The sequence below is a fragment of the Parus major genome, chromosome Z (assembly GCF_001522545.3).
Source record: "Parus major isolate Abel chromosome Z, Parus_major1.1, whole genome shotgun sequence".
Classification (NCBI taxonomy): Eukaryota; Metazoa; Chordata; class Aves; order Passeriformes; family Paridae; genus Parus; species Parus major.
In genome coordinates, this window is record NC_031799.1 from 21691429 (window position 1) to 21705147 (window position 13719).

Sequence of the window (13719 nt, forward strand, 5' to 3'; positions counted from 1 at the left end):
TTTATTCCTCTATGGGTTAGCCTAGTTAAAGTCTTTTGTGTCATTCCTTTTTTTTTTTTTTTTTTTTTTTTTTTCCCCTTAACAGTTACGAAAGTGCTCAGATTGAAAAATTCTTCACTGGAACCTGGTCTATCTTCTGGATTAAGATGGTCTCCTGTTGGGTTTGTGTCTTTCTGTACTTATGGACTCTTATTGCTCCACTCTGTTGCACAACCAGAGAGTTCCTAGTGTGAGCAGTCAAAAGGTCATTTTAAGTTTTTCTCTTTTTTTTTTTTTTTCTTTTTTATTTGTAATGAGGAAACTCCTATTACTCAATTACCATAATGTACCAGTTACTATCTTTTTAGTCAGACTAAACACGATTGAAGACTTTTTTTACCATTTTTTATTATGAACAAGCATTGCCTAAGGGAATGAATCTGTTTTGAAACTTTACAACGCTTACGTGCGGTGTGTAGAAAACACAGTTGTTGCATAAACTGGAATAAGTGAAATACTCTTCAAATAACTGACAATCCTTCTCTGGCTTCATTGACAACAAAAGAAAAAATCATGGTGCAGATACCTTCTTACTTTCCATGAATGTCTGGTATCTTTCAGCAAATATGCTTTCATTCTTTTTTTATACTCTTTTATTAACTGTTTCTTTTACAGTTTGCAGTGATGATTTGGACTGCTGTTTTGTACAGCATATAATTCTTGTAAGTAGTATCCAGATTTTTTTTTCCAGAAACATATCTAAATACTTCTGTAGAAATAAGAGAATATATAAAATTTGGCTGCCAAAGCATCTACTAAAAATTGTTTATCTAAGTATTAAATATATTAAGTTATTTTATACCTAGATTGAGAAAGGAATTTACCAATGATAGTAAAGTATTTATTCTATTATTACTTTAAAGGCACCTGGATATTTTATGCAATTCAGATTTAGCCCAATTAATAACTGAAGGGGAATTCTGCACACAAATTGTCAAACGGAATTTTGTCTAGTTTTAATTTCCCAGGTCACTCAAAAGTTGAGTGTACTGCATGGGGATGTAAGATAAGGTACATTCTTTATTCACATTGTGTACTGTTGAGAAGATGATAGTTAAGGGAGCACTGCCAGTTGCTGTTAAATTTAAAAGTGGGGTGCTCATTTGCTTTTCTGTCCTGCTGTTTCTGCTTGTCTTTAAAGGTCTCCCAGGTCTTCAGTTGTGTTTCCATGACTAGTTTTATAATATTTTAGATGGATTGATGGTCAGAAAAGGACTTCAGTGTGTCATCATCTTTTCTGCTTGTGTGTTGATTGGAAAGTATTTTTTCTAACTGCTATATTTTTATACTCTTTTGTTGATATTAGTTTTGCTGTTGTGATGGGAGTTAGCCAACCAATATATTCATTGAGACAGAAATTCTTTTGTAGAATTCCTATTCCAAGCACTGGAGTAAGCAGTCAGAAAAGCAAAACCAGAAGACATAAATATAACAAGCAGCTGCCTTAGTACAAATGACTTGATGATATTAAACACCTCTTTTTTATTAATTTAAGCAGATGATTTGGTGGTAAAACAACAGCTCAAATGCCCTAAATGCTGAAAAAGGTTGAACCCCCACTGTTACTTACATTCTGGTGGGATGAATTTATGATTTGAGCTAGTTCTGGTGGTTTTTATCTTCTCTCTCTTGACATGTATATTCACATACATGTATAGTGTAAAATATCAACCAATTTAGCAGCTCTTTTTTTTAAAAAAATATGATTGAGCCTTAAATCTTCATCTACTGCTTTCTGCAAATCAAAGAAAAGCACAACATGGAGGCCAATGGGTTGGCAAAAGATTTGCATGCCTTAGTTTTTTTGTTGTAGTAATTAATGGTTAATGCCTACCTGGTGAGTAATCTTAACATAGTGGATCTTGATTCTGGTCTTGTTTTCATTACCATTTTTAGTTGCCTTGTTGTTACGGTATCCCAGGGCTTCTGTCCTGTTTGGAGCTTTCTAGGGATGTGATCTACTCCACCCTGTTCACTCTTACCTGAAACAAAATCTTCACATCTGCAGTCCTATTTATGCCACCTTTCCCAGCGATTAGAGTGTCAAAATACATGTCCTGAGATGTGAAGGAAGGAGGAGTCTGTCCAGCAGCGACCACCTTGGTGTTCTTGTATTCACCAAGAGTTAAAAAGAGCAGTTGAAGCTGGGTTTTAACACTGAATTAGAAGAGCAACAAATAGTTTTGGACAGGGAGGCAGGTTTTTCTCTTTTCCTTTGCTTCTGCTAGGAGGTTCTGATCCTGCCAAGAGCTCTGCTAGCATGGAGACCTGTCAGAACATTCCTGCCTGCATTTAGAGTCTTGCTACACAGATACTTCTGCAGCTGAAAAAGGCCTTTATTAATGCTTTTTCAATCCAGAAGCATTTATCTGTCCAGTCTCTAAGATAAGAGCCTGTGGGCTGTGCAGTGATTAACAGATGCCCTGCCTAACTCACAGCAGCAATTCTGACAGTTTTGATCCAATGCTGTGGCTGTGTGCTGCAACTGAAATAGTCCAGGCTCATGCCTTGCCTGATCCTAAAAGGCATGCAAGATTGGCCTTCTAGTGCCATATGTGAAATGAGAAACCAAGTTGGGTTTTTTTGTTTCTTTGTTGAGTTTTTGTTTGTTTATTTGATTTTTTCCCTAAATTAGCCTTTTTTTTTTGATAACAGAATAATCAGAGAAAGGAGAAAGAAATCCTTCACAGAGGAGGGCATGCACTATGTCATTATAAGGCAGGGAAAGGTTCCTGTTGTCTGGTTCTGATAGCAGGCATCCCTGTCACAAATGTCAATGATCTTAATACCGATCTTGGTCCTTGGATGTTCTTGTTTACAGAAACACTTATTTTATGTAGTATTTGCATTAGGGCTTCACACACCTCCTTGTGCTCTTTTTTTTTACAGTTTGTGTTTAGGGAAATAGGTTTTGCACAGAGGAAACAAGGCTGTAAAAAGAAATTCCACAGTGAGGCATAAGTCTATTCTTCTTACACAGCACGCACCTCAGTGAGCTGCTACTCCATCCTTCTCTAACTACCAACTATTGACCTTAAGTGTCTAGATCTCCAGGTATATGCTGAGTGGGAATAGGGCAGTGCCTGCTTACACAAAATTGTCTTCTTTGAGCAAATGTTTGGGGGAAAACCCCACAAAATAAATAACTTTGAGGGCCTGTATTGTGTCCATGGTGCCCCAGATCCAGCTGTGGACTTCCAGGCCTTTCTAAGGAATCAGTAACTAGTAGCACTTGGGTGTGCAAAGACTCTAGTTCCTCACCAAGACAAGTCTTCCTGCTGGCCAGGCAAATGTTACAGCCTTAGTGTTTGCTGTAAAATCTGTACTGTGAACTTCCAGTGCAACTACATAACAAAATCCTCGGCTCGGGTCAAGGACTCAAATTCCCAGCCCATAGATTCCAAACAGTTCATGCAAATGGGCTTTTAAAAAAAAAAAACTTTTAAGAAGTGCCTTCATACCTACACTGCTGTGATAACTATTAATTCAGGTGGCACTAGAACTGGAAAACCTGGACTGAGCCTGTGACTGGGTGATGCTGCCTTGTAGGTTACACCGCTGTACAAGGCACAGTTAGACCCGGGGTGCACGTGGAAGACCAAACAATCTGTGCTTGACAAACCTTTGGGGATAAGACTGCTTCAGGTTTTACTGTGCAGTGGAAAATTAAGTGGGAAAACTCACAAGTAGCCTGATGCTTTTGTAAATAAGTGATTAATTTTACATTTAAGCTGTAAACAGTTAACTTTCTCTCCCCATACCTGGAAGTGCAGGTGACTGTCTGCTGAGGCAGTTCACAGCACGGTGTCTATCCTGCCTTGTACCATGATTGTTCATTGAATTTGTTCCCAGATGTAAACATTGCAACACTTTGGCTCCTAGTGGTTTTGGGCTGTGTGAAGTAAGGAAGCTTGCAAAGACAGCAAGACCAGAGAACATGTCCTGTACTAAATTTGCTCTATTTAAATTTGATGAACTAATGCTATCTTTAATTGACTCTTGGAGGAGCAGACAGTATTGAAGAAGTCCTGCTGTGAAGGTGAAACAATTTTATTGGCTTTTTTATACTTTTTAATATTTGCCATCATAAAGATTATTTGGGACTTCACTGCTACACTGTCATCTGCGATTGGAACTATTTTACTTTTCCACATGAAGGCAACCAAGAGCCACAGTCATGACTGGTTCTTGTTTGGGGTAAAATAAGTGGGACAGACTCAGAGAGCAATTGTCTGAATCCAAGTTACTGGACTAACAAATGAGATGATAAAACTTTACTAGGGATGTGTGGAAAGCAGATGGGTGTGTTTGTTTGCTGTTTGCCACGTAGTTCCTCTAAGTGTGCAGGCAGCCCTTGCAGCTGGATGCCAAGTAAGGAGCTCCACTGCAATCGCACATCGAAGGTGTATTGCGTGTTTGTGAAACTCACAGCTTTCTCCTTCAAGCATTTCTATGAGGTTCAAACATCTTGTACATGCCCAGCTAATGTGGTAAATCCTGTTTGGGCTGGGCTGCTTTCCTCTGAAATGCAGAATTGTGTTGCTAGTATGTGCGTAGTCCAGAGAGAGGGTTTGTCCCCTCACAGAATCATAAACACTGCATGTCTATTTATTTATTTATTTTGTGTTTTAGCACCTTTTTACAAGTCTATAAGTGCTTTGAGATTATAAATTACGCATGTGTAATTGCTTTGACAGCTACTGTTGCAGCCATTTCTGGGCTAGAACATTGCTATTAATGAAGCAACCCTTGCACTTGTGAAAAAGCTGTTTTTTAACAGTTCTTTGGCTTTGAATGATGGCATCAGGAAAATTTGGGTACTTGAGATAGTGCTGCTTGAACTTTGGCTAACAGTCCACAGTATCTTGGGCATCTCTGAGCAGATCAGCAGCAAAGTAATCCATTGACTGTTTTTAAACTGCGCTGTAAAGATTTTATGAACTGCTAGGCTTTTCTCCTAAGCTGATGAAGCAAAATACCACAAGAGCCTACCTTTGTGGCTGGATGAGCTGAGATTATCCACAGCTAAAATTTTGCTCATTTTCCTTCTGGGCTTTAGAAGCAATGTCTTTTGCTTGGAGGCTGCATCTCCTCATTTTATTTGCCTTTTTCTCCTTGGATATGTTTTTTAAAGGCAATGTAAACCTCCTTCATTCCCAGACAACCTGCTGCCTGTCAAATGGGATGTTTTTGGTGCTAGAAACTAGCAAAGACCTCTTTGCCAAGTCTTACTGATCCTTTGCTTTTCATAGCAGGACAACCTGCAGCATTGAAGCAGAGTCAAAGATCATAGTTTATTACATGGATCAGTTTTCTTCTGTGAAAACTGCTTCTTTGTTTTCTGAAGTGGCCTACGAGTTCTTGTGGGAGGGAAACACACAATGAACACCATGACATTTTACTCGTGTTTTCAGTTTTGTAACCAGTAGTTAGAATTTAGTGTTTCACATGACTGTACAAATGAATGCCAGGAGTCAAGTGCTTAGAAAGCTGTAGCTTTTTTTTACTCAGAACAGGATACGTAGCTTGGGAACTGGTATGTCTGTGCGTTTTTCACATCCTCATGGTAGTGTTCAAGTGCCCCAGGATGGGGATGTAGACATATTGAGCAGAGTTTGAAGCAGCAGCTTTGAGAGACTGGCATGACGACTGCTTTCTAATGCTCAAGGGGATTCTGTAAGTCTTGTTTAGGGGTTTTTATCGAATCTGGATTTGCTTCCTTCCACACCTGCTCAAAAATGTTGTTTTTAAAAAGTTAGAATTTATTTCAGATATAAGCCATGTTGGCTTCCCCACTGCTTGCCAGTCTCTGAGAGTTCCCAGAGTGTAGCGTACAGGCATTTCCACAGCCTTGTTCAGAGCCACATTCATCAGCTTTGAAACCACTCCAGCAGCCTGAAGTTTCCAGGGCTAAAGTCACCAGAGCTGCAGGGTGCAGCATTGCAACCATGCTTTTTGCCAAAGAAGCCTCAGCGTGAAGCCAAGAAGAAAGTGCAAAGCCAAGAATTTTGGAAAGCTATGGGGAAATAATGGATCATTGGACATACCATAGCTTTAGCTTTCCTCTTACTGATACAAGTCCAGGTGCTTAGGTGTCCTTTGGACATCCACACAGACTTAAAGTGCAGAGCATTAGCTTCCAGATAAAATCATTCTACTTGTAATATACAAGCTGAGAAAAGATTTACTAGGAACATATGGGTTCAGTGTCTGCTTTTTGTTCACCACTGATGCATGATGTTCAGTCTCATATATGCCATGTTCAAAAACTGGATGCAAAACAGTCAAAATATAAACACATTATCTTAATGGTGAGGGGATTTTAATTAGTCTTTTTCAAGGTTCTTAATATCTCAAGGGAACTTTTTGGTGTGAATGTGTGGTTTTATTTTATTAAGCTGTAGCCCAGTAAAGTGGAAGTTTGCTAGTTTATTTAACTTTCTTTGCAAGTGTTGTGGTCTTTAGTAACTGTAACAGTTTGACTTTTAAGGATTGGTAAGATTCCAGAATTGTAAGATCTTACTTATAAAATAGTCAACAGCTTTGCCTTTTTAGCATGTTACTGGTTTTTATGGACACTTCCTTTTGTATATTGAGCGAATGTATTGTTACAGATTTAATGTTTAATGGACCAATAAAATTTTTCTTACATTTGAAATGAATTGTTGTGATACATTTAAGTTACAAAGTCAGTTTATTCTAGAAGAAACTTAAAAGATAATCTAAATATATGAGCTGTGCAGTTACTGAGTCAGTAACTTGGTCGATCTTTCTTTTTTCCCCACTATATTTCAATGTTAACAAAAAATGCTGTTCCATGGAATATTAGAGGCCTTCAATGTCCATGTTGTTTTTGTATTTTTCTGGTGTGTGATACTGGATGATGGCAGATTGCAGAGGTTTGTCTGTGGCATCTGTTCTGTATAATCCAGCTTCCCGAGATGTGTAAGGTATCCTGGCAGTGCAAACAAAATATCTTCAAGGCTGATGTAGCACTGAAGCATTGTGCAGCTGTTTTGAGATGCAGATTTCTGGGGTTTTTTTTCTGTGTTTTTTCCCCTCACATGCCCAGATGGTGGGGTGGGCAGCTGTTGAATTTGATATGCTGAGATCCACACCAGGGAAGGTGGTTTTTCTTCGCGGGTGGTGGTTCTGACTGGTCGAGTCCTGTTTCGGTGCATGCCAGCTGCAGGCTGCCTCCTGGTACTGCTGGCACCCATGCCAGAGAGCTGACCAGACCCACAGCAGTGTGGTTCTGAGAAACTGCTTACCAAGCTTCCAGTGGTAGCTGTAATTCCCTGTGCAGCTCGGGGTGGGTGAGAGAGGTCTGCATGGAGCTGGGAGGGTGTGTGTTTGGACCTAGGAGCAAGGCAGAGACAAGTTTCTGAGTGGTGCCCAAGGACTGAAGCAGTCAAGTGCCTGTGCTCCACGGCCTCCCACCAGTCTGCCCACCACTGCCCTCACCCATCACTGCAGCATCCTGGCAGGATGTTCCCTCCTTGCAAATCCAACCAAATGGTCTTCAGGGAACAGAAGCACTTGAAGTGTGTTTTGCCATGGTGTTTGCAGCACACAGGAAAGAGTTAACCTTTTTTGAGAGGGTGGATCCTGGTGCAGGACTCTGAACTCTGAAGTAGTTACAGCTGCTGCTCCAGCTGAGTGCAGTCCTGCTGTGCAGGCGGTGGGGTCAAGAGTGAGCTACATATTCAGTTTTGAAGATGTGGGATTGCAGTGTCTTCTCTTGCCAGAGGCCACACATGGAGCTATGTCTGCATTGCACAATAGTCCAGAAAGGGGTTGTAGTGCTGGAGAAGCCTTTTAAAATGCTTTTAAACAAGGACTGCACAATCACTGATGAGAATGGGAGAGGCAGAGGGTTTCCCAAGCCCAGACTGGGATCTTTGTGGGACAAATGTTTGCTACTGCTGGCTTCACTCTTGAGCTTATAGGCTGCCCAGCAGTTGGTGTATCAATAGACACAGCAAGCTCCAGCACCCCATCATAAGGTACCAACAGCTCTTTCTGAAATAAAGTTCTGGCTGTCTGACTTGTAACTTTTATCTGTGGCTGTCAGCACTGGAAACCAGTAGGTTTTCTTTCAGGGGAGGTTAGAGCCTCACAGTTTCACACTGTTGCCTTTGGCAACAGCATGAGAACCAGAGCCTATGTCTCACCTTCCGGCTTCCAGTGGCCATGTACTGGAAGAGAGCCTGGAAGAGGCAAGCTCCATGGTGATAAGCCAGCTGATAAAGGCAAAGGGCCAGGCTGCTCCCTCCCAGCCACTGTAGCAGGAGAGGCTCTGGCTGCAGACAGGGGGGCTGAGCAGAGCTTTGGAGCCTGGCAAGGACTTGCAGGTCAAGTACAGTGATGTTTCATGATGGGGCTATAGTGTGTGCTGCAGACAGGTCAGGGTGGGCCAGGCCTCTTGCATCCACCGTGAGGAGACCACTTGTGCAAAATGTGAGCACTGCAGGCCCCATGTGTTCTGCAGAGGTGGTATGGGTGAGTGTAGTGACTGCCTTCTGCTCAGGCTGTGCCCAGACCATTCAGAGAGGATTTCTCCCTGGAGAAGGGGATTCTTCTGGTGAAATGCAAATGTATGATAAGGAAGATGTAAATTTGTTTTACAGTGTGTGTTCTCCTTCATAAATGAACAATACTGTAGTTACAGCCCATGCTCAGCTAGAAAAACTCATTTTTTGTCATCTATTAAGCATAATTTGACAATGCCCTCTGTGTTGCTTCAAAGAAAATAGCCTTTCAGTCCTCAGGCATCTGGTGAGTGGTTGGGTTTAGTGATGCCAAGGGGAAAGGAGGACTGAAACTGGAGGACCTTTCATCATGAAGCACTGAACCAAAAGAATGCTTCTGCATCGTCCTTTTTGTTGTGGGACTCTGGGATCCTTGTGGGACAGCTCCTAGGGCCATCCTGCTTCCAGAAACTTTGGCAATGATGGAGGAGCCCATGGGAAAATTCTGCAAGTAGTCAAAGCCTCTGATAGCTTGTAATATCCTTAGGAGTATTTTTATTGTACTGAGAACTAGAAATGGTTTTTTGTCATTTGATGCTTTCACCTGATAATTTAACTCAGCATTCCCCCTGTATCCTTGTGCTGGGAAAGAGCTAGGACTGTTCATTTTCCCAAGGTTACTTCTGATTTTAAAACTCATTGTATTCCCTCCCTATCTGTTTCTTCCTTCCTCCTCCCTCCACACAGAAGTGCCATTTCTAACTGTCCTTTCTAAAGTCACTATCCTACAGTTATTTTAAAAGTATATAGTTTTTTTTAAAGTAACTATCCTATCTATTCAAAAGTCGTTGAAGCTTGTCCTCCCTCACTTCCTAGCTCCATTTTGAAAGAGAATGTAGTAAAATTACACACTGTATTAACACCTTTCTGCACTTCAAATTAGAGTGCATTTTGATACAGTTTCTTTCTGTTTTTAGTCCTTTCCTAATGGTAACTAATGCTTAATGCAATGTTTTGGGGTCCTAGTTTGGTGACTTCTTTGCATAAAATTGTAGTTCCTGCCTAGAGAGCTTGGCTCTGGCAACAGGTCAAAGCCTGGCTTTGTGTATATGAAAGTTAGGATTGTTTTATCTAGGTGATTCTGAATTTATTATCTCTGTAGTGGTTTTGTTTTGTTTGTTTTAGTTGCATACAGGTCTTAAGATGTGACTACAATGCTCTGCTGTCAGCTTTTTTGCTTTTCCAGGATGTGATAGCGTTCCTCACAGTTTTTTAGAGTGGGAGATCTAATACATTGCTTAAGAGGAGGTCTGCCAAAGGTAACAGTCTCCAAAGGCCTTAAAATTTCCTAAAGGAGACACAACCTATTCCTAGGAGGACAGGAAAGGTATTACTTGGCTCAGCCAAACAGCTCCAAACCACTTCATTACCAGGTGCAACCTGCTGTTTACAACACATTCAAGGTAGAGATAGTTTCATTTTCTTCCCACCCTGTTTAATACTGAATCCAAAAAGGCAGTAGATTCAAACTTTTCTTTTAAGCAAGCTGTCACTCCATTTACATGTTGCTCTGTAAATTTTAGGGCACATTTGAAAAGAAGTGAAGCCCAAGTCTATTTTGTCTCCTTTTTATTTTCACTTTTATACAAAAAAAAAGTCTGACATAGTCACATCAATGAGAACAAAGCTGCGGTGTACACTCTGACAACAAAAATAATATAAGGATTTAAAATATATTGTTTTACTGTTTGCAATAGCAATGTTAGTTTGCTTTTACTTCTTAAATATCCCCAACACCAAATTGCTGCGCTTGAAATTCTTGAAAGTCCTCTGGGATGGTGTCTGAAAATGGGAAAATATGAAGAAGTTTAGTCTCTTCTGAAAAAATTAAGGAGCACTTATCCACCACCTACTGTCTTTTCAGCTAACAAGGAGTGTTTTCAGTTTTAGCTGGATACCACTGAAAAACACGAAGAGGCTAACAAGACAGTGAGTGCTACAGTGCCAACCCAACAAAGAAGTACTATCAATCTTCAAATTACATATCTCTGAAAACTTTGTGGCTAGCGCTCTTAAATTTTTATCAATAAACACTGACCAGTGTGATAGACTGGCATTTAAGAAAAAAAAGTAGGAAACAGCTAAAGAAGTTAAGGCTGCTGGGAGTTTTTTCTCCTGGCCAATAACTGGCCATTTCTGAGAATTGACAGTAGTTTTGACCATTGAAAAGTGAGATCAACCTGTGAACACCACCCTTTAAAACCTAAGCCTGGGAATTTCTCTCTCTCTTTAGTTTCTGGCTGTTGAAGAGGTAACAGGGCTCTGGTTCAGCCTCTCCCCCCACCAGGCCGGACAAGGCCGCAGGGGGAGCGGGGCTGGCTGGAGTTCTGCGGTTCCCAGGGATGATGGAGACTGTGAAGTGTCAGGACCCCCTTCCCAGAGGGGCTGAGCCCCTTCCTGGAGGGCTCGCTGAGCCTTGTACCAGCGGGGCTACCGGGCCAGGCTGGTCCCTGGCTCGGCTGCAGATTTTCTGTCGTGGCTGAGTTTCACCAGAGACTGCTGAGTAAGGAGAGAGAAGGCCATTGACCTGCAGCAGGCTGAGACAGTGACCACACTCTCCAGAGCAGCCACCAAAAATCTTCCATTGCAGACAGCTCCAGCCGCTGTCCTGGCAAAGATCACAGGACCATCCACAAGGCCTGGGCAAGAGTTGAACCCTTTCACTACCCAGATGAGGCTTGCAGATTAATCCTTTTTTCCAGAGAGAGGGGAAGAGAGAGTGATCATCATCTAAAGAAACAATATAAACCATCAAAAACAGTGAGGAAAGGAACTGAGCCTCAGATGGGAACAGAATAAGAAGATGCATTAATAAGCTGAAATATTATTTTGTTAAAAGTATGGGGATGGACAATAATGTTCTTCTGCAAAAACTCCTTTAATTCATGAGAGTATTTTGGGGGCAATGGAGTATTTCAAAGTGTGGATCTCAGCAAAGGTGATTAATTGATAGAGCTGAGCAAATGATGAAGGAGTTGTGATCCTGTGAGATGCTGGAACAGAAAAGGAGAAGTGAGAGTTGATGAAGACTTCTGGCCCTTAAGAGACAAAGAGAAAACATCTGTTTTCAGAGATAATCAGAGAGACAGATGAAGAGAACTTTTGCCTTTGAGTAACTCATCCTTAAAATGACACCCCTTGAATCATGGCCCATAAACACACCTCAGAGTGGTGGGAAATGGGAGGAAAGGACTGATGGCAGAGTTTTCTGGGTGGCTGGCATCAGGGAAATAGAAAGCCATGAGAAAATGGTTTTCTTGTGAAAAACTCCACAGAGTGAAAAAAGAGAACTTTTTCTCCTCTACAAAGACTGATGAAAAGCTACTATATAGTTGGGACTATTTTAACCAGCAGGTTTTGTCTATGCTGTCAGTTGGACAAGGGAATGGTTGGGTGGTGGGTGGGGAAAAAGGGTTTCTAGAGGTTTTATTCTGGTTTCTTATCCTTGTGTTTTTGTTAATAAACTTCATTTATGGCTTTTAAGTTTTAAGCCTGTTTTGCCCTTCTCCTAATCCATATCTCACAGCAAGAAATGAGTAAATTTTTCTAGTAATTTTTTAGCTAGTGCTTTAAAACCATGACAACCAGAAAGGCAGGAGAATTGCTTGTCTTGCTCTGCAAGTCAGACACATTTGCAGCATCAGCATCTCAATTTCTCTTGTATTCTAATTCAACTTCCTTGTGATGGTTTCCCAGGCCACAAAAAGGGACAAAAAGCATTAACCCCAGGACCAGCATACTGGCATAACCCAGCAACTGGCATAAAGACTTGAGACTTGGAAGAGGGAGCTGGAGATGGATCAATGTCATAAGAGCAGCTCCAGTTCTGTTTGAAGCATTATTTGCAGTCTGCCAGATCCCAGAACATTTTATCTAGAGAGCCACAGACATAACATAGAGTTAAAGCTGTGGCCGGCAGTGGAGCCACAGCAACAAAGCTGCATGACCTCAAGTTGACTCTGATTATTTCCACCCTGATGCAGGAGAGGTAGATCTAAATGCAAAAAAAGGATATGTGTCTAAACACATACATGTAGAAAAAGGGGTAAGTCCTTCGCTTTTTGTTGAACACTTTTAAAAGACATTTCTTTCAGGCTTTTTCTGCATAATGTAGGAACTTCTCTGTTATGAAAACAGAGATACTGTGGGACTTAAGAGTCTTTCTGAGTGGGTTTCATTAACTTCACGTAGTTCCTGTAGCAATGCCACTTGCCTGCTCACTGCCATGTAAGTGTGACTTAGTGGCAGCTTTGATACATACTTTCTGGGAAACCACAATACTGTTGAAAATACTTAACCAATTAATTTTTATTTGTAAGCACTATTGTCTAGAAGTTCCCTGCTTAACTGTGACCTCCAAGAGCCAGACTCAGTGTACTAGGTGTCCAAGTACCAGAGGCCATCAGCATAACATGCCACAGAGTGGCCATGTCCCCCACAGTCCTGGACTGGGCTTCTCAGATCCACAGAAAGCAGACAAGGAAACTGTTCCAACTTGGCTGTACATTATTTTCCAAAGGCTGGATATGGATGCTGAGAGGAGGACAGGCAGCACCTTCAGCCCCAGTTCAAGTTACCTGAACTGCTGCTGGGACAGAAATACCCTGAAATGATCAGCTTATGTGTGAGTGACTGAAGTTTGAGTTATTTTATACAGTGGATGATCAGGGCTAAGCTAAAAGGCTCTTTCCCCAAGAGTAGTAAGCCAGCACGCTCCCACAGAATCAGAAGCATTCCCACATGGGAGGAAAGGCATCTTATGATTTTGTCCCCCCCCACAGGACCAGCCAGCAAGTACACAAGTGACAGTGATGTCTGACGCCTAAGCTCACTGACTCTCCAGGTGTATTTCACCTTGTATTCAAAGCTCAAGGCATCTACATACATGTTGGCATCAGTGTATTTATTGTGTGTGCACAGCTCTCACAGTCAGTTGGTTTTATATAACATTTCTAATTCCCTGATGACAGCTATTCAGATGGCACATTCAGATGGCACATTCTCTGTACCAGTGACTGCTGTGGGAGGAGCAGCTGTGAGGTGTTAGTTCCTGTCTGGCTGGCTGCAGTGTGCTGCTGGTGTCAGGGGAGGCATTTCACAGCTGTGAATAACTTGTAAAGGAAGGGCAAAGGACAGAATGCTAAATGGC

General features: G+C 41.5%; 2 protein-coding genes across 12 annotated transcripts in view; one reads left to right on the forward strand and one right to left on the reverse strand.

Moving 5' to 3' along the window:
- Window positions 1-13719, forward strand: part of SERINC5 (serine incorporator 5) — a 78894-nt gene that overhangs the window by 45679 nt on the left and 19496 nt on the right. For 3 of the 10 annotated variants that reach the window (XM_015652698.3, XM_033520559.1, XM_033520558.1), the window contains exons 12-13: window positions 86-161; window positions 655-701. In XM_015652698.3, the coding sequence (XP_015508184.2) occupies window positions 86-161; window positions 655-696 (118 nt within the window). In that variant the 3' untranslated portion in view covers window positions 697-701. Of the gene's footprint in view, window positions 1-85; window positions 6702-13719 lie in introns of those variants that run through there. The other 7 variants (XR_001525394.2, XR_001525396.2, XR_001525398.2 and 4 more) reach the window with 5 other exon arrangements.
- The window catches only part of THBS4 (thrombospondin 4), a 47309-nt gene continuing 43701 nt past the window's right edge, over window positions 10112-13719 (reverse strand). For both annotated transcript variants that reach the window (XM_015652691.3, XM_015652692.3), the window contains exon 22: window positions 10112-10352. In XM_015652691.3, the coding sequence (XP_015508177.1) occupies window positions 10291-10352 (62 nt within the window). In that variant the 3' untranslated portion in view covers window positions 10112-10290. The remainder of the gene's footprint in view (window positions 10353-13719) is intronic.